We start from the raw sequence: 19,934 nt of genomic DNA, 5'->3' as shown, positions 1-19,934 counted from the left end.
CCCCCACCGCCCGCTGATCCCCCCGCTTCTGTATGTCCGGAGGAACCAGACCATGGATCATCGTCGGAGGCTTCGGGCCGCTGAAGACTCTGGGCTAAAGGCCGCCGCTGAAGACACCGGGCTGCAGAGCGTCGCTGGAGGCTCTGGGCTGAGGAGCGTTGCTGGAGGCTCCAGACTAGTGATGCGCACTGGAGGTCCGATGCGTGGGACTGGCATAGGTGGCGCCAGACTGGTAACACGCACCTCAGGTCAAGTGCGGGGAGCAGGAACAGGACACCCCGGACTGGGCAGGCACCCTGGAGGCCTGATGCTTGGAGCTGGCATAGGAGGCGCCAGACTAGTAACACGCACTTCGGGGCGAGTGCGGGGAGCAGGCACAGGACGTACTGGGCTATGGACGCGCACTGGAGGAATAGTGCGAGGAGCAGGAATCAGTCTCACCGGACTAAGGGCTGAGTGCTCACAGCAGGCACTGGCTGTACCGGGTTATGGATACGTACTGGAGACTTGGTGCGTGGTACTGGCTTGGGTGGCTCCAGACTGGTAACACGCACCTCAGGACTTGTGCAGGGAGCAGGAACAGGACACTCCGGACTGGGTATGCGCACTGGAGGTCTGATGCGTGGAACTGGCTTAGGTGGCACCAGACTGGTAACACACACCTCAAGACGAGTGCAGGGAGCAGGAACAGGACGTACCGGGCTATGTAGGCGAACTGGGGACCTGGCATGCTGAGCAGGCCTTCCGGGTTCAATGACCATCTTCGCCCTACACCAGCGAGGAGCTTGCACCGACCGCACCGGGCTGTGAGTGCGTATGGGCGATATAGTGCGCACCACACCGTAACTCATCGCTCGCTCCTCCGCACGCCCGCATCGCCGTGCTCTTTCTGTCAGTACTTCCCTTCGGAATCTCGCGTCGAGCTCCGCGCTTGACTCCTGTACTGACTTCTGTCTGCTCCACGGCTCTCTCCGATAGGCACGGGAAGTTTTGATCAGGGCTCCCCCCTGATGTTGACAAACTCCTGTTATGCCCCCCCCCCCCCCCAAAGAATTCATGGGGCTGCCTCTCCACCTTGATTATAGGTGGATATAGCGCTTCATAGTAACGTCACTCCCTCTTGGCATCCTCTAGTTCCTCCTTCGGCGACAATACTCCCCAGCCTGGCTCCAGGGTCCTTTACCGTCAAATATTTCCTCCCAAGTCCACGACTCCAAGTAGTTCTCCTGACGCCGCTTAGTCCTTTTATGGTGGGTTATTCTGTCAGGGCTTTCAGAAGGAGCGGACCAAAATGCAGCGTGTTCGTAGTTCCACATATTTATTAAACATGAAACTGAATGCAATACATAAATAACTTGAAACCACAAAACAACAAACCGTGACGCAGAGCAGAAAACACAATACTCAAAGGATAATAACCCACAAACAGGAAGAGAAAAACCCCTACTTAAATATGATCTCTAATCAGAGGCAATGAGGACCAGCTGCCTCCAATTAGAGATCAACCCCAAACAATCCCAACATAGAAATAGAAAAACTAGAACTAAACATAGAAATAGAAAACAGAACAACCCACAACACCCCCTGTCATGCCCTGCCCTACTCTACTATAGAAAATTACATCTTACTTGGGTCAGGACGTGACAGAAGGTTGCCAAAGACAGTAGGATACGAAAGACTGTAGGTAACGAAAGACAGTAGATTACTAAAGACAGTAGGTTACTAAAGGCAGTAGGTTACTAAAGGCAGTAGGTCACTAAAGGCAGAAGGTTACTAAAGGCATAAGGTTACTAAAGGCAGTAGGTTACTAAAGAGAGCAGGTTACTAAAGACAGATGGTTACTAAAGACAGAAAGGTTACTAAAGACAGTAGATAACTAAAGGCAGTAGGTAACTAAAGGCAGTAGGTAACTAAAGGCAGTAGGTAACTAAAGAGAGCAGGTTACTAAAGACAGATGGTTACTAAAGACAGATGGTTACTAAAGCCAGAAAGGTTACTAAAGACAGATGGTTACTAAAGACAGATGGTTACTAAAGGCAGTAGGTTACTAAAGACAGTAGGTTACTAAAGAGAGCAGGTTACTAAAGACAGATGGTAACTAAAGACAGATGGTAACTAAAGACAGATGGTCACTAAAGACAGTAAGGTGCCATAGATAGGATACTAAAGACAGTAGATAACTAAAGGCAGAAGGTTTCTAAAGACAGTAGGTTACTAAAGACTGTAACCTATTGTATTTGGTAATGTACTGCCATTAGTAACCTACTGCCTTTAGTAACCTACTGCCTTTAGTAACCTACTGCCTTTAGTAACCTACTGCCTTTAGTAACCTACTTTCTATAGTAACCATCTGCCTTTAGTAACCATCTGTCTTTAGTAACCACCTGTCATTAGTTACCTGCTCTCTTTAGTTACCTGCTCTCTTTAGTTACCTGCTCTCTTTAGTTACCTGCTCTCTTTAGTTACCTACTGCCTTTAGTAACCTACTGCCTTTAGTAACCTACTGCCTTTAGTAACCTTCTGACTTTAGTAACCTTCTAATTTTAGTAACCTATTATCTTTGGTAATATTATGTTTTAGTAACCTTTTGTCTTTACTAACTTACTGCCTTTAGTAACCTACTGTCTTTAGTAACATTCTGTCTTTAGTAACATTCTGTCTTTAGTAACCTTCTTCCTTTAGTAACCTTCTGCCTTTAGTAACCTTCTGTGTTTTGTAACCTTCTGTGTTTAGTAACCTTCTGTCTTTAGTAGCCTATGTCTTTGGTTATCTACTGTCTTTGGTAACCTACTGTCTTTGGTAACATTCTGTCTTTAGCAACCTACTGTCTATGGTAACCTACTGTCCTTGGTAACCTACTGTCCTTAGTAACTACTGTCTTTAATAACCTACAGTCTTTAGTAACCTACTGTCTTTGCTAACCTACTGTCTTTAGTATCCTACTGTCTTTGGTAATATCATGTTTTTAGTAACCTTTTGTCTTTACTAACTTACTGTCTTTGGTAACCTTTATATTTTAGTAACCTACTGTCTTTAGTAACCTACTTTCTATAGTAACCTGTCTATGGTAAACAACTGTCTTTAGTAACCTACTGTCTTTCGTAACCTACTGTCTATGGTTACTACTGTCTTTAGTAACCTACTGCCTTTAGTAACCTACTGCCTTTAGTAACCTACTGCCTTTAGTAACCTACTTTCTATAGTAACCATCTGCCTTTAGTAACCATCTGTCTTTAGTAACCACCTGTCATTAGTTACCTGCTCTCTTTAGTTACCTGCTCTCTTTAGTTACCTGCTCTCTTTAGTTACCTGCTCTCTTTAGTTACCTACTGCCTTTAGTAACCTACTGCCTTTAGTAACCTACTGCCTTTAGTAACCTTCTGACTTTAGTAACCTTCTAATTTTAGTAACCTATTATCTTTGGTAATATTATGTTTTAGTAACCTTTTGTCTTTACTAACTTACTGCCTTTAGTAACCTACTGTCTTTAGTAACATTCTGTCTTTAGTAACATTCTGTCTTTAGTAACCTTCTTCCTTTAGTAACCTTCTGCCTTTAGTAACCTTCTGTGTTTTGTAACCTTCTGTGTTTAGTAACCTTCTGTCTTTAGTAGCCTATGTCTTTGGTTATCTACTGTCTTTGGTAACCTACTGTCTTTGGTAACATTCTGTCTTTAGCAACCTACTGTCTATGGTAACCTACTGTCCTTGGTAACCTACTGTCCTTAGTAACTACTGTCTTTAATAACCTACAGTCTTTAGTAACCTACTGTCTTTGCTAACCTACTGTCTTTAGTATCCTACTGTCTTTGGTAATATCATGTTTTTAGTAACCTTTTGTCTTTACTAACTTACTGTCTTTGGTAACCTTTATATTTTAGTAACCTACTGTCTTTAGTAACCTACTTTCTATAGTAACCTGTCTATGGTAAACAACTGTCTTTAGTAACCTACTGTCTTTCGTAACCTACTGTCTATGGTTACTACTGTCTTTAGTAACCTACTGCCTTTAGTAACCTACTGCCTTTAGTAACCTACTGCCTTTAGTAACCTACTTTCTATAGTAACCATCTGCCTTTAGTAACCATCTGTCTTTAGTAACCACCTGTCATTAGTTACCTGCTCTCTTTAGTTACCTGCTCTCTTTAGTTACCTGCTCTCTTTAGTTACCTGCTCTCTTTAGTTACCTACTGCCTTTAGTAACCTACTGCCTTTAGTAACCTACTGCCTTTAGTAACCTTCTGACTTTAGTAACCTTCTAATTTTAGTAACCTATTATCTTTGGTAATATTATGTTTTAGTAACCTTTTGTCTTTACTAACTTACTGCCTTTAGTAACCTACTGTCTTTAGTAACATTCTGTCTTTAGTAACATTCTGTCTTTAGTAACCTTCTTCCTTTAGTAACCTTCTGCCTTTAGTAACCTTCTGTGTTTTGTAACCTTCTGTGTTTAGTAACCTTCTGTCTTTAGTAGCCTATGTCTTTGGTTATCTACTGTCTTTGGTAACCTACTGTCTTTGGTAACATTCTGTCTTTAGCAACCTACTGTCTATGGTAACCTACTGTCCTTGGTAACCTACTGTCCTTAGTAACTACTGTCTTTAATAACCTACAGTCTTTAGTAACCTACTGTCTTTGCTAACCTACTGTCTTTAGTATCCTACTGTCTTTGGTAATATCATGTTTTTAGTAACCTTTTGTCTTTACTAACTTACTGTCTTTGGTAACCTTTATATTTTAGTAACCTACTGTCTTTAGTAACCTACTTTCTATAGTAACCTGTCTATGGTAAACAACTGTCTTTAGTAACCTACTGTCTTTCGTAACCTACTGTCTATGGTTACTACTGTCTTTAGTAACCTACTGTCTTTAGTAACCTACTGTCTTTAGTAACCTACTGTCTTTAGTAACCTACTGGCATTAGTAACCTACAGTCTTTAGTAACCTACTGTCTTTAGTAACCTACTGCATTTAGTGACCTACTGTCTTTAGTGACCTACTGCCTTTAGTAACCTACTGCCTTTAGTGACCTACTGTCTTTAGTAACCTACTGTCTTTAGTAACCTTCTGTCTTTAGTAACCTACTGTCTTTAGTGACCTACTGCCTTTAGTGACCTACTGTCTTTAGTAACCTTTCTGTCTTTAGTAACCATCTGTCTTTAGTAACCTGCTCTCTTTAGTAACCTACAGTCTTTAGTAACCTACTGTCTATGTAACCGTCTGTCTTTACTAACCTACTGTCTTTAGTAACCATCTGTCTTTAGTAACCTGCTCTCTTTACTAACCTACTGTCTTTAGTAACCATCTGTCTTTAGTAACCTGCTCTCTTTAGTAACCTACTGTCTTTAGCCTCTCTAGGCTAGGCGGGACGAATTCGTCCCACCTACGTAACAGCCACTGCTATCCTGTGGCGCGATTTTCAAAACCTTAAAAATCCTATTACTTCAATTTCTCAAACATATGACTATTTTACAGCCATTTAAAGACAAGACTCTCGTTAATCTAACCACACTGTCCGATTTCAAAAAGGCTTTACAACGAAAGCAAAACATTAGATTATGTCAGCAGAGTACCAAGCCAGAAATAATCAGACACCCATTTTTCAAGCCAGCATATAATGTCACCAAAACCCAGAAGACAGCTAAATGCAGCACTCACCTTTGATGATCTTCATCAGATGACAACCCTAGGACATTATGTTATACAATACATGCATGTTTTGTTCAATCAAGTTCATATTTATATCAAAAAACAGCTTTTTACATTAGCATGTGACGTTCAGAACTAGCATACCCCCCGCAATCTTCCGGGGAATTCGCTAACATTTTACTAAATTACTCACGATAAACGTTCACAAAAAGCATAACAATTATTTTAAGAATTAAAAAGACCGGCTCCTTGGTCATGCATCTAGGTACATTAAACAGACCGCCTCCTCGGTCCTGCATCTAGGTACATTAAACAGACCGCCTCCTCGGCCCTGCATCTAGGTACATTAAACAGACCGCCTCCTCGGTCCTGCATCTAGGTACATTAAACAGACCGCCTCCTCGGCCCTGCATCTAGGTACATTAAACAGACCGCCTCCTCGGTCCTGCATCTAGGTACATTAAACAGACCGCCTCCTCGGCCCTGCATCTAGGTACATTAAACAGACCGCCTCCTCGGCCCTGCATCTAGGTACATTAAACAGACCGCCTCCTCGGTCCTGCATCTAGGTACATTAAACAGACCGACTCCTTGGGATTGGAGACCCCTCTTTGGGTTGTATGAAATGTGCATGTCTGTTAGATATGATGGGGCAAGGCCATGCAGTGCCTTAGAGGTTATGTGTAAGATCTTAACAGATTGATACTTTACAGACAGTTAATGTAGTGCAGAGAAGTTCCCCTAACTACCAATATAAATTCTCCCCGTAAATTTCCTTTGTTGTTACAACGCAACAAGCAGCCTGGTCTCAGAGAAAAACCTATAAAACCTCCAAGTTGTATGATCAATTTACATCATCCAATTCGTATGATATTGTACGACCAGGTAAGACGTATAATTACTATACGTCCTCTAATTCATATTATATTGTACGGCTGCTATTATATTCATAATGTAACCAAACGTAAGGTTATGGATTATACTAAATGGAGAGGCGCAGATTTACATATCAAATCTTGGGAATTGCCCTGAAGCTAGATTGCACACACGCACGAACACACACACACACTCTCACAAACACACACACACACACACACACACACACACACACACATGGGGGTGTGTGACTAAAAGTGAAACTTAATGGAGTCTATAAACACAGAGTAACAGAGAGGTTCTCATCACAGAGCAGACATAGTCTTGTCACACAGCAGAGCTTAACATCAGGGGAAGACAGACAGACCGAGGAAACCTTTACAGAGATTCACAAACAGACATAATCTACATTTCACACATACATTTCTTCTGTTCTCTGGAAGAGATCTTCACTCAGTGTTAGTCCAGACACCTCCGTAAAGCTCAGGTTATCAGTGACCCATCATGGTGTCTACCATGGACAGTGCCAAGATCCTCTTCTCTGTTCTGTTCCTCTGCGTCTGCTACCAGGGTAAGTCCTCTCTGTTCCTGGACAGGTTGGTTACTTTATCATCATGACGGGATGCAGATATGTCTTTTTTATGCTGTTCATTACTGGAAGACAAGGTACACAGATAAACTAGTACACACATGCACACAGTGGAGTAAAGTACTTAAGTAAAAATACTTTAAAGTATTACTTAAATAGTTTTTTTGGGTATCTGTACTTTAATTTTGTCAACTTTTATTTTTAGTTCACTACATTCCTAAAGAAATAATGTACTTTTTACTCCGTACATTTTCTATGACACCCAAAAGTATCATTTTGAATGCTTAGCAGGACAGGAAAATGGTCCAATTCATGCACTTATGAAGAGAAGACCCATGCTCATCTCTACTGTCTCTGATCTGACAGACTCACTAAACACATGCTTTGTTTGTAGATGATGTTGGAGTGTCCCCCTTGCTATCTGTACATTTAAAAAACAAGAAAATCGTGCTGTCTGGTTTTCTTAATATAAGGAATTTTAAAAGATTTATACTTTTACTTCTGAAACGTATATTTTAGCAAATACATTTTATTTTTGATACTTAAGTATATTTAAAAACAAAATACTTTTAGACTTTTACTCAAGTAGTATTTTACGAGGTGACTTTCACTTTTACTTGAGTCATTTTCTATTAAGGTATCTTTACTTTTACTCAGGTATGACAATTGGGTACTTTTTCCAACACTGCACGCACACAAACACACACAAACAAACACTAGAAAATGCTTCCATGGGGGAATCCCCGGGCAGACAGCATCCATCATTACCTAGTGTCACATCATAACTAGTGTCACATCATAACTAGTGTCACATCATAACTAGTGTCACATCATAACTAGTGTCACATCATAACTAGTGTCACTTCATTACCTAGTGTCACTTCATTACCTAGTGTCACATCATAACTAGTGTCACATCATAACTAGTGTCACATCATAACTAGTGTCACAGCATTACCTAGTGTCACATCATTACTAGTGTCACATCATAACTAGTGTCACATCATTACTAGTGTCACATCATAACTAGTGTCACATCATTACTAGTGTCACATCATTACTAGTGTCACATCATAACTAGTGTCACATCATTAACATATGATAAGCAATCTATCCCTCTGCTTCCTGTCTCTTTATCTCTCTCCCCTCTCTCTTTCCATCTTTAACCATTTCTCTCTCTCTCTCCCTCTCTTGTGTGTGTGTGTGTGTGTGTGTGTGTGTGTGTGTGTGTGTGTGTGTGTGTGTGTGTGTGTGTGTGTGTGTGTGTGTGAAACAGGGTCATTCACACTGTCCAATGTTTTATCCTTGCTATTTCAGTCCAAAATGTGGGTGTTTCTATGGAAGGGCCTTAGAGTCAAGTGCAGCACACACACACACACACACACACACACACACACACACACACACACACACACACACACACACACACCCAATCCTCTCGTATCCCTCCATCTGTCTCCTATCCCTTCATCTGTGTCCTATCGCCTAATCTGTCTCCTATCCCTCAATCTGTCTCCTTATTTCTCCATCACTAATTCTCTAAAACTTTACAACGTTAGTTGTTGTTGAGGCAATTATCTGCTTGAGTGTTTAACAGAGTTCAATGTTTTTGTAAATTCTCTTTCTCTCCTCTCTCAGTGACTCAGGGCCAGATGGTGATGGACTGCTGTCTGGAGGTCAGTAAAAAAGAGATCCCACAACGCGTTGTCACGGGTTACCAGCCTCAGGTTAGGGGTCAAGGCTGCTCCATTGACGCCGTGGTGTGAGTATCCTATTGACTAAGAGACCGGAAGTTCAGGTATTCGCTTAAAGACTTAGGCCACGTTCCAGGCTGACCACATTGCAGTCAACTGACAGATTTCACAATGCCTGGATAAGTCTTTAACATATCAGCTAGACTCATCAGATGATACAGCAATCTGATATCTGACTGAACGGTCAATGACATGGCATGTAACCACACAGAGCGACTGTAATGTGGTCGTCCTGGAATGCCACCAGTGTCCAATCCTAAGTCTTCCTGGAGATCCGAGAGGATTGGATTGGCCTAACTAGCAGTGCGGTGAACACTCCAACTGATAGTATGGTTGTATATAAATGATGGTCTGTACTGATGTAGTGCTTGTATTGTGTTACAGCTTCCACACCAGAAAGGGACATAAGCTGTGTGCCCCTACTGGCCCTGCCTGGGTTACTAACCTGATTAAACACTTGGACAAGCCGACCAAGATGTGCCACAACACCAACTTCAAGGTATGCTGCTCTCACTTAGACTCCACGCTCAGTTCGATGTCGGCATTGGCCGTACAGTATTTACAGTGATACGGCCTCTGCAGAAGTCAGGGAATGCATACCTATTGCGCTTCGCCGAGCAGCGCAGAGCTGTTGTGAATTAAGTTGTCAAGGAAGTGAGTTTGTGTTTATACAGTACTTCCCGCCCCCCACCTACTGTCAACCAATCGTGTCAACGCGGAGCTATCGGGAGCCTTCTGCATTATTGCAACATTTGAGAGGTGCACGGCGAAGGGGATTCAGAGCTAAATTTGGCCTCTGTGTGCCTCCTGAAGCTGCGCAATTGCATCACACCATCTATAGGGAGCCTCTGACCACATATTCAGATCAAGTGTAAATTGTCTCTTAGACTACATATTTTAGCAACATGTTACGTTACTCTTACGTTGTGTAATTGTCCTGAAGACTAAGGGTTGGATTTAATCCGTATCGTGGACGATCTGCCCAAAAAATGTCAAAAACATTTCTGATTGAGCCTACATATGCAACGTTTACAGTGAATGCGGTCTCCAGAAAACATTGCCTTTTAAATTTAAATCTAGCATTAATCTTCCGCAATACTTCTGCGATTCGGATTAAATCCAGCCCTAACGTTCACAAACTCCAACTGATCTAACACTGTCTGTGTGTATCTGTGTGTTTGCAGGGTAAACGCTGTAGGAAGGTGAAGCCCAAGCATTCCTAAAGTCCCAATTGGACCCCGTCCCTCCACCCTCACCACCACCTCCACCCCCCTTCTCCTGGTCCATAGAACAATGAAAGGACATTCCAAGTGTGTGGGGGGGACAGGGGTGGGAGAAGTAAAAAAAAAAAAATGAATGGAAAAATGTGATTCCTCCTTCCACTAGTGCACTTTTTCAGTTTCCTTCCATCTTCGGTTTTTATCCAGCATGCCATGTTGTTTCCTTCTGTCTTCAGTTTTTACCCAGCAGACCATGTTGTTTCTCAGTGGCACATTCATGTACTATATATATTTTTTTTAAGTGACAAAATGATAAATAACAGTCCAGAAAGAGTAAATTAGCTTTGACCCCACATGGGAACCTTAAAGCTACAGTCTGGGATTTCAAAAGTAATAAAACAACTATTTTATTAACATGTATATAATCAGGGGAGCCCCATTGAGACCAGGGACTCATTTTCAATGGTGCCTTTAGATCACAAAGCTACAACATAATGTGTTTAGCTAGCTGATATGTGAAATACCTATCCAGGCATGGTCAGGTTTCAGCAACGCCTGGGCTGAGGAGAGTGCCCTATAGCTTAAAGGTCATAAGTCAGGGGTTAAAGGTCAGGGGTCAAAACATACTAGCAGCTGGTTCAAACACCCATCTTTAAATTAAACTCAGAGACAATCAAACATTTTCTACCTTTTTGTGAACTTTGCATTTAATAAATATATATTTTCATTGATCTTTTTAATGACTGTCAAATCAAGATTTTGAGTGAACTTGAATTCCTTTTTGAATTAAATGAGACCTTTAATGACTAAACTCAAAAGGTAAAATATTGTAGTTAATTGATACCCTGCTGTTGTCTATTTTGAAGGATACAAATGAAACATTGAGTAGATGAAATTTAAGGAACTGTAAAGTGACTGGTCCATTTATGGGTTTAACATTTATAAAAGGTGTTGTAGTCCCTAGCTACAGCTATTGGTGCAGGTTTAGAGTGCATCCTAATTGGCACCCTATTTGTCCTGGTTAAAAGAAGTGCACTATGGAGGGAATATGTTGGGATGCGGATAAGAGTTTGTTTTTGATTCAGACATTGAGAGTCCAAATAGAAGTCCCCAGAACTAAAAAAAATCCATCTTTATCTACACTTCTGTTTAAAATTGCTGAATAATTTTTTACAACTAGGGGCTATTTCCAGAAGCCTATTACACAAAGAAAGGCATTTTTGGGGGGTGTTTATTATAGCAATAGAGACAGAGAGCGAGAGCAAGCGAGGGAGAGAGAGCGAGAGTAGGCGAGAAAAATACATCTGAAATGAAAACTACAGTGAAAGCTAAAGCCTTACCAAATAGAGGTACAGCCAAACAAAAGAAGAAGTTATAGCAAACAAGAGTAGAGCTCAGCCACCTTGTGATTAGAAATCTGTGAACTGAGAGAAAACTAAGAATACTGGAACACACACACACACAAAATGGGAACTGGGCCAGACTGTAGGAGTATTGCTTCATACTTCATTTTAACACACACTTGAATGTATTGCAACATTTACAAGGCGTGTTTTTCCATAGAACTCCAGGCTATGACATCTGGGAGTTTTCACACCTCCTTTGGGAGAGATGAAACAAAATATGGGGGAGTACAATACGTAACACTACGTCAGAATACACAGTTTATAGTATTTTTCTTTGGAGATATGTGTTTAAACATCTTGAGAAGGGGGTGGATGGGAAAACAAGCATGCCATGACTTCCTTTCCAGCGAAGAGGTTCACTCATCCTGTTCTCCTTCTAGCATGTCATCTAGATTGACAAAATTAATTTCACAGTCCATAAAATGTTGATTACGTGCCGTCAATGAAACACACAATAAGATAACTTTATTGTGGTGAAGTATTGGTTGCGGCTCTGTGCATACATAACGGAAGATTGTCCTCTGTCTTATACAGAGGATAAATACAGGTAGGAAGTTTAGTTTTCCACAATTGTTTACACCCCTGTTTGCTGAATCTTTGGGCCATTTTCCCAAAACTCTAAATACAAAACTCTACAAATCTCTAGCAAAAGCAAACACTACATTCAAACTGTTCTCTTTACAATAGGTTTTTGTAGCAGCACACGTCATATGAATAGCTCTGTCTACCAACCAACACACTGATGTGCTCAACACGAAACTCTACTATGAATATCCCATCATTTATGTATTTTGCATTTTCAGTGTTACACTGTAGGCAGTTGTAAAATATTGTTACAGTACTGTATGCCTACTCAAATATGCATAAATAAACACACAAATGCACTACAGTAACAAAAACATTGTAATTTATTTCCATAATATAGCATTTTTGAACACTTGTGTTTTGTATATGACACTTTCCATACCCAAGAGGAGAAAACCAGGAAAACATTCAGTAAGATAAAGTGTTTTCTGCACACAAAAAAAAGAAAGTGGCTAATTCTTTCAAAATCAAAAACAAAAAAAAACACAAAAACACATACAAAAATGTAAGAAAAAAGACATTAGGCTGCATCCTGCCTCCTATTTTGGTCTGGCCACAGCACCTCATCTACATCACATGCAATGTTCTCCCTGGCTAAACAGCGGGGAAAGAATCTTCTGGAGTGATGGATACAGCCGCCAAAAGCCCCCACATCAACTTCACCACGTGCGTCCTCCGTTGCCTGGAGAAGAGGCATGCGTGCGAGGGGATGGTGGTCATACACCTTCCATCGCCATGCCGAACAAAAACTCTTCAATTGTGTGTAGGAATGGGGAATACGGTGAGAGGTATTGAATAATAAATTGTGGGTGGTCGATGAACCAGTTGCGGACCAGAGCAGCCCGGTGGAAACTCACGTTGTCCCAGACAACATACCTGGGCTGCTCTGGTCCACCCCTCTGCTCGGCTGGAATGAGGATGCCATGTAGTGTGTCCAGGAATGTGATGAGAAGGGCAGTGTTGTAGGGACCATGGTTGGCATGGTGATGGAGGACGCCTTGCTGACTAACGGCTGCGCACATGGTGATATTGCCTCCACGCTGTCCAGGGACATTCACAATGTCACGGTGACCAATAATGTTCAGTCCCCGTCCTCTTCTTCTGGCTAGGTTGAAGCTAGTCTCATCAATGTAAATATAAACATGCTGAATTGCAGCAGCATCCAGCTCCAAGACTCTCTGAAACAGACAAGACAATATGTGACATAGACCTTGAACAGTCAATATGGTGAGGCACAATACACTGGATTACAGTACTGTAATGTGTATACAGTGCTGATATGATAGTAAATTCACAGTATAGTACTTATTTGCACATAGTCATATCACTGTTCTTTAACCCTCTGAGTTTTTCTCAAATGGCACCCTGTAGACCGGTTTCAGCCAAATGCAGTTGAATTGTAATACATTTACATTTTAGTCATTTAGCAGACGTTCTTATCCAGAGCGACTTACAGTAGTGAATACATACATTTCATTTCATGCATTTTGTACTGGCCCCCCGTGGGAAACAAACCCACAACCCTGGCGTTGCACACACCATGCTCTACCAACTGAGCCACAGGGAAGACCATGCAGAAGACACATTTCAGTTGAAGGTATTCAGTTGTACAACTGACTAGGTATCCCCTTTCCCTTTCCAGCATTGGGGAACATCCGGCGCCTCGTTGTGCACGTTGCATCTATTTCTATGGGCACAAGCACTGTTCATGACACAAACTGTTCACACCCCTCTTGTTGGTGGAGAGAATTTTTCAGGGTTAAAGCTTATTTCCTGCAATTCTGCACATTTTGTCATGGGGTGAAAAGAACATTTTGCAGTTTTAAAGCTCATTTTCTTGCAATTGATTGACAGGGGATTGACCTCTAACTATACACGGTTCAACGTAGACAATCCCACCTGGTGAATGTTATTGAATATTGTTTTGTCTGCAATTATGTGGTTCTGGATTTCTCGTAGTCTAATGGTATTGTTTGCCACCACCATGTTCACAAAAGCGGGCTCCTGTTCTGGAGACCCAAATATGATTGGTCACAGTAAGCTAAAATAATCTATTTTCTTTCAATATGAAATGACATTACAGTAACATTGGCCAACAATCACTGAGTAACATAGGCCTACTGATATGTCGTACTGCAGTATAAATACACTGCTCAAAAAAATAAAGGGAACACTTAAACAACACAATGTAACTCCAAGTCAATCACACTTCTGTGAAATCAAACTGTCCACTTAGGAAGCAACACTGATTGTCAATAAATTTCACATGCTGTTGTGCAAATGGAATAGACAACAGGTGGAAATTATAGGCAATTAGCAAGACACCCCGAATAAAGGAGTGGTTCTGCAGGTGGTAACCACAGACCACTTCTCAGTTCCTATGCTTCCTGGCTGATGTTTTGGTCACTTTTGAATGCTGGCGGTGCTTTCACTCTAGTGGTAGCATGAGACAGAGTCTACAACCCACACAAGTGGCTCAGGTAGTGCAGCTCATCCAGGATGGCACATCAATGCGAGCTGTGGCAAGAAGGTTTGCTGTGTCTGTCAGCGTAGTGTCCAGAGCATGGAGGCGCTACCAGGAGACAGGCCAGTACATCAGGAGATGTGGAGGAGGCAGTAGGAGGGCAACAACCCAGCAGCAGGACCGCTACCTCCGCCTTTGTGCAAGGAGGAGCAGGAGAAGCACTGCCAGAGCCCTGCAAAATGACCTCCAGCAGGCCACAAATGTGCATGTGTCTGCTCAAACGGTCAGAAACAGACTCCATGAGGGTGGTATGAGGGCCCGACGTCCACAGGTGGGGGTTGTGCTTACAGCACAACACCGTGCAGGACGTTTGGCATTTGCCAGAGAACACCAAGATTGGCAAATTCGCCACTGGCGCCCTGTGCTCTTCACAGATGAAAGCAGGTTCACACTGAGCACGTGACAGACGTGACAGAGTCTGGAGACGCCGTGGAGAACGTTCTGCTGCCTGCAACATCCTCCAGCATGACCGGTTTGGCGATGGGTCAGTCATGGTGTAGGGTGGCATTTCTTTGGGGGGCCGCACAGCCCTCCATGTGCTCGCCAGAGGTAGCCTGACTGCCATTAGGTACCGAGATGAGATCCTCAGACCCCTTGTGAGACCATATGCTGGTGCGGTTGGCCCTGGGTTCCTCCTAATGCAAGACAATGCTAGACCTCATGTGGCTGGAGTGTGTCAGCAGTTCCTGCAAGAGGAAGGCATTGATGCTATGGACTGGCCCGCCCGTTCCCCAGACCTGAATCCAATTGAGCACATCTGGGACATCATGTCTCGCTCCATCCACCAACTCCACGTTGCACCACAGACTGTCCAGGAGTTGGCGGATGCTTTAGTCCAGGTCTGGGAGGAGATCCCTCAGGAGACCATCCGCCACCTCATCAGGAGCATGCCCAGGCGTTGTAGGGAGGTCATACAGGCACGTGGAGGCCACACACACTACTGAGCCTCATTTTGACTTGTTTTAAGGACATTACATCAAAGTTGGATCAGCCTGTAGTGTGGTTTTCCACTTTAATTTTGAGTGTGACTCCAAATCCAGACCTCCATGGGTTGATAAACTGGATTTCCATTGATTATTTTTGTGTGATTTTGTTGTCAGCACATTCAACTATGTAAAGAAAAAACTATTTAATAAGATTATTTCTTTCATTCAGATCTAGGATGTGTTGTTTAAGTGTTCCCTTTATTTTTTTGAGCAGTATACATAAAGAGCATAGAACTACAAAAATCTCTGAAACTGGAAACACTTATCTCCCTCACTAGCTTTAAGCACCAGCTGTCAGAGCAGCTCACAGATCACTGCACATAGCCCATCTATAAATAGCCCAAACAACTACCGCTTCCCCTACTGTATTTATTTATATATTTAGCTCCTTTGCACCCCAGTATTTCTACTTTGCACACTCATCTACTGTCAAATCTACCATTCCAGTGTTTTAATTGCTATATTGTATTTACTTTGCCACTATGGCCTATTTATTGCCTTTACCTCCCTTATCTCACCTCATTTGCTTACATTGTATATATACTTATTTTCTACTGTATTATTGACTGTATGTTTGTTATACTCCATATGTAACTCTGTGTTGTTGTATGTGTCGAACTGCTTTGCTTTATCTTGGCCAGGTCGCAGTTGTAAATGAGAACTTGCTCTCAACTTGCCTACCTGGTTAAATAAAGGTGAAATAAAAAAATAAAATAGTGTAGATGGTAGGTAACTTACCGGTTCTCATTTCTAAATGTACAGATGACAGATACAACCGTGTAGCGGCTCAGGTTGGGCTGAACTCTCTGCCCAGCCTCCCTCATACTCAATCCATGGTTGAACAAATGGTCAACCAATGTGGCCCTGATCTCATCTGAGACAAATGTCCTTCGTCCTTGTCTCACTCCTTCACCTCTAGTTCTTGCTTCACCATTTTCTTCCATTTTCCTCCAAAACAGGAGAGCTCATCTGTGGCCTTTTATAGTGCTAAAGCTCTGATTTCTAAGTGAACAATTTAGCAACTAGTGTTTACACCTGTGAGGAGTGGGTGTTGCCAACTAGTATATAGAGCTTGGCATTGGGATTGGTGTTGCCTTCCAAAGGGACTAAAAATATTAAAATTTTGAATGTTGTGCCTAATGTAGAGAACTGTGGTAATGTTTTGCAAAAAGTGTGATATAGAATTGAAAACTGATTGTAAAGCAGGAATTGTGCTTGCAATTTTGCAGACTTGGTTTAGGGATTTGGGACATGAGTTTCAGGTTTCGGTGATTTTAGTGTGTAAACAATTGGGAAAAACTGTAATATAACTGATTAATAGAACTGTTTAATAGAACTGATTTATAGAACTGGTGGTAGAGGTTAACACAGAGGATCTGGTAGTGTGTGTGTGTGTGTGTGTGTGTGTGTGTGTGTGTGTGTGTGCGTGCATGCGTGCGTGCGTGCATGCGCACGTGCGTGTGTGTCTGTGTGTGCGTGTGTGTGTGTGTGTGTGTGTGTGTGCGTGCGTGCGTGTGTGTGTGTGCGTGCGTGTGTGTGTGTGTGTGTGTGTGTGTGTGTGTGTGTGTGTGTGTGTGTGTGTGTGTGTGTGTGTGTGTGTGTGTGTGTGTGCGTGCGTGTGTGTGTGTGTGTGAAAAACTGTAATGATCATCTGGTCCTACTGGTGGTTTTAAACATTCAGGAGCCTTACTGCCGCTGGGATAAATGATCGCTTGGCCTCATTCTCCCCGAGGGGAGTAGCTCAAACTTCTGGTAAAGAGGATGTCTGGGCTCCATCATTACCTTGTGGGCTTTTGGAAAGGCTCTTATGTCATAAATAACCTCCTCATCTGTCTGCTTGACCCCTAGCACCTTACTAGCAGAGCGAACAATTTTATTACTGTTTTTGCCGATTGCTTACACACTGAAAGTGAATGCTCAGACAAAAGCATCAAAAACGTAACTTTTGTATCCATGCCTTAAACAAAGGCACCAAAAGTACTAAAATATTTTCTGCTTAGCAATTTGTTTACAATTCTGCAAAACACTTTCAAAACACTACACACTGTTTCTTACATTAGACACTTTGAACAAAATTGAAGTCACTTGCAATCATTGGGAAAACACTTCTATTCGAAATGCAAAACATACCTGAATTTGGCAACACCCACACACACACACATGAAAACACTTCTACAGTAATTGAACACCAATTAGTCTGAGCCTCAGCACTACAAATAGACCTCAGGTAAGATCACCTCAGGTAAGATCACCTCTTTTGTGAGAACTTTGCAAACATTGAGGCAGTGAGAGGCAGAGGCCAAAGGGGACCAGGCAATAGACGGAGACATATTTCCGACGACATTAGGGCCACTTTGGTGGACCATGTCATAAATCATGGCCTGACGGCCAGAAATCTTTCTGATTGAGAGGGGGTCAAATACTTATTTCCCTCATTAAAATGCAAATCATTTTATAACATTTTTGACATGCGTTTTTCTGGATTTTTTTGTTGTTATTCTGTCTCTCACTGTTCAAATAAACCTACCATTAAAATTATAGACTGATCATTTCTTTGTCAGTGGGCAAACGTACAAAATCAGCAGGGGATCAAATACTTATTTCCCCCACTGTAAGTGTCACTGTACTATACTGTGATACAGTAATGGCAGTAGATTGTGTCCTATTGGCACGGCATGGATGCATCCAGACAGCAGTATGTGGTGCCCCCATTCTGGGGGGGGGGGGGGGGGGGTTGTTGTCTGTGGGGGCACCTGCCTTGCCTGTTGTAGTTTTGACTCAATGTGTCGTGTCTGACCCAACCCACCCCACACTCCAACACATTGTAGTCCTGTGTTTTGAGTTACACCATATTCATTGTACAGCGTATGCATCTTCTGTTAGAGTGAGTCCTGGACTTTGATGCAGCTGCACAGCCTAATGAGTTTATTTTCATTGAAGCTGGATTCAATCTAGCTAAAACCAGGTGTCGGGGCAGAAATGTTATAGGAAAAAGAGCCGTTGTGTACGTCCCTGGGCAGCACGGGGGAAATATCACCTTGTGTGCAGCCATTAGTCTGCAATGAGTTCTCCATCACCATGCCACCCTAGGTCCCTACAATACTGCACACAATCATATTTCTGGACGCACTACATAATGCAGCTGTATAGGACAGACCAGAGCAGGCCAGGTTTGTTGTCATCTGGGATAATGTTAGTTTACACCGGGCTGCTCTGGTCAGGGACTGGTTCACCAACCACAATAACTTCACAGTTGTATACTTGCCCCCTCACTCCCTATTTCTCAATCTGATTGAGGAATTATTTATCGGCTTGGAAAGTGTTTGACCGCCAACCACATGCTCTTCTGCAAACAATGGAAGAGGCATGCAGAGACATTGAGGTGGGGTCAGTCCAGGGTTGGATACAGCACGCAATGCAACATTTTCCCCGTTGCCTAGCCAGGGATGACATTGCTTGTGATGTGGATGAGGTGATGTGACCAGACCCTAACAGAAGGATCCATAAACCATCCATCCCATCCCATACAATTCTATTTTATTTTTTTACCACTGCACCGTAATATTACTGTAATTATTTTTCTTTCTGTGAGTTTACTGTAACATATTGTATTGATTACTGTAGTGTAATTCTACTGTATTTTTTTGTAAAGCCTTTCTATTTTTGTGTTCATTGAAATGTGAGTAGATATACTGTTCTGGAATAATATTTCACAGAAGCCTGTATGAGAACATTAAAGGTATACAAAGTACTAAAGACAGTAGTGTTTTGTATAAAAGTACATCAGCGTGTTGCTGCTTTGGAAGAGTAATTCAAATGGTGCATGTGTGTATAATTTTGTTGCAAAAAATGCCCTTTTGAAAAAGGATTGTTAGGTTTTGATTGCAGAGTTTTATTTTGACATAGAAGTGAGATGTTTATCCAAGTGTTGTCTTATTTGGCTTGTGTGTAGAGGTGACACAATGAGCCAAATTCCGCAACAAGTGTGTTGCAATCTCAAAAAACTAGCATTTCTCTGAGACATTAGCATATCCTTAGAAACAGATACAATATGTTAGGATACTTTCAATGAATGACTTGTAAAACTGTGACAACCGAACCTGGTGTTTTAAAGCAACAAGCTGTCCGGTCTCACAACAGATGTTTGTCAAATTTCAAAGGTTAAATTAATTCATAAAATTGATTCATTCTGAATGGTTAAGCCAGGGATTGGCATAGGGGAAAAACGAAATTAACAAAAGCCTAGTACTGGGCTTGAACATGAGACCCTCACCCTCCTCCTCTGGGCTAAAATAAATGGGAACGGGGCCATACTGTACAGACTGTAGGAGTATTTCCTCATACTT

The 19,934-nt window shown here is 42.1% G+C and overlaps 1 protein-coding gene across 1 annotated transcript; it reads left to right on the top strand.

The window, feature by feature from the left end:
- The first annotated feature begins 6,800 nt into the window (after positions 1 to 6,800).
- Positions 6,801 to 10,842, top strand: LOC106570861 (C-C motif chemokine 20). Its single transcript, XM_014143429.2, has 4 exons — positions 6,801 to 7,095; positions 8,752 to 8,875; positions 9,252 to 9,366; positions 10,052 to 10,842. Exons 1-4 carry the CDS (start codon positions 7,029 to 7,031, stop codon positions 10,088 to 10,090), a joined length of 345 nt encoding a protein of 114 aa, XP_013998904.2. The 5' UTR covers positions 6,801 to 7,028; the 3' UTR covers positions 10,091 to 10,842.
- Positions 10,843 to 19,934: the final 9,092 nt, after the last annotated feature.

This window comes from Salmo salar, chromosome ssa15 (genome assembly GCF_905237065.1).
Source record: "Salmo salar chromosome ssa15, Ssal_v3.1, whole genome shotgun sequence".
NCBI classification, from domain to species: domain Eukaryota; kingdom Metazoa; phylum Chordata; class Actinopteri; order Salmoniformes; family Salmonidae; genus Salmo; species Salmo salar.
This window is presented reverse-complemented; position numbering and strand designations above follow the sequence as displayed.

What these genes read in the sequence shown, in the direction of transcription:
- LOC106570861 (XM_014143429.2), top strand. Translation starts at nt 7,029, where the DNA reads ATGGTGTCTACCATGGACAGTGCCAAGATCCTCTTCTCTGTTCTGTTC. An exon ending in CCTCTGCGTCTGCTACCAGG is followed by an intron (nt 7,096 to 8,751) that starts GTAAGTCCTCTC and finishes CTCCTCTCTCAG; the next exon opens with TGACTCAGGGCCAGATGGTG. An exon ending in TGCTCCATTGACGCCGTGGT is followed by an intron (nt 8,876 to 9,251) that starts GTGAGTATCCTA and finishes ATTGTGTTACAG; the next exon opens with CTTCCACACCAGAAAGGGAC.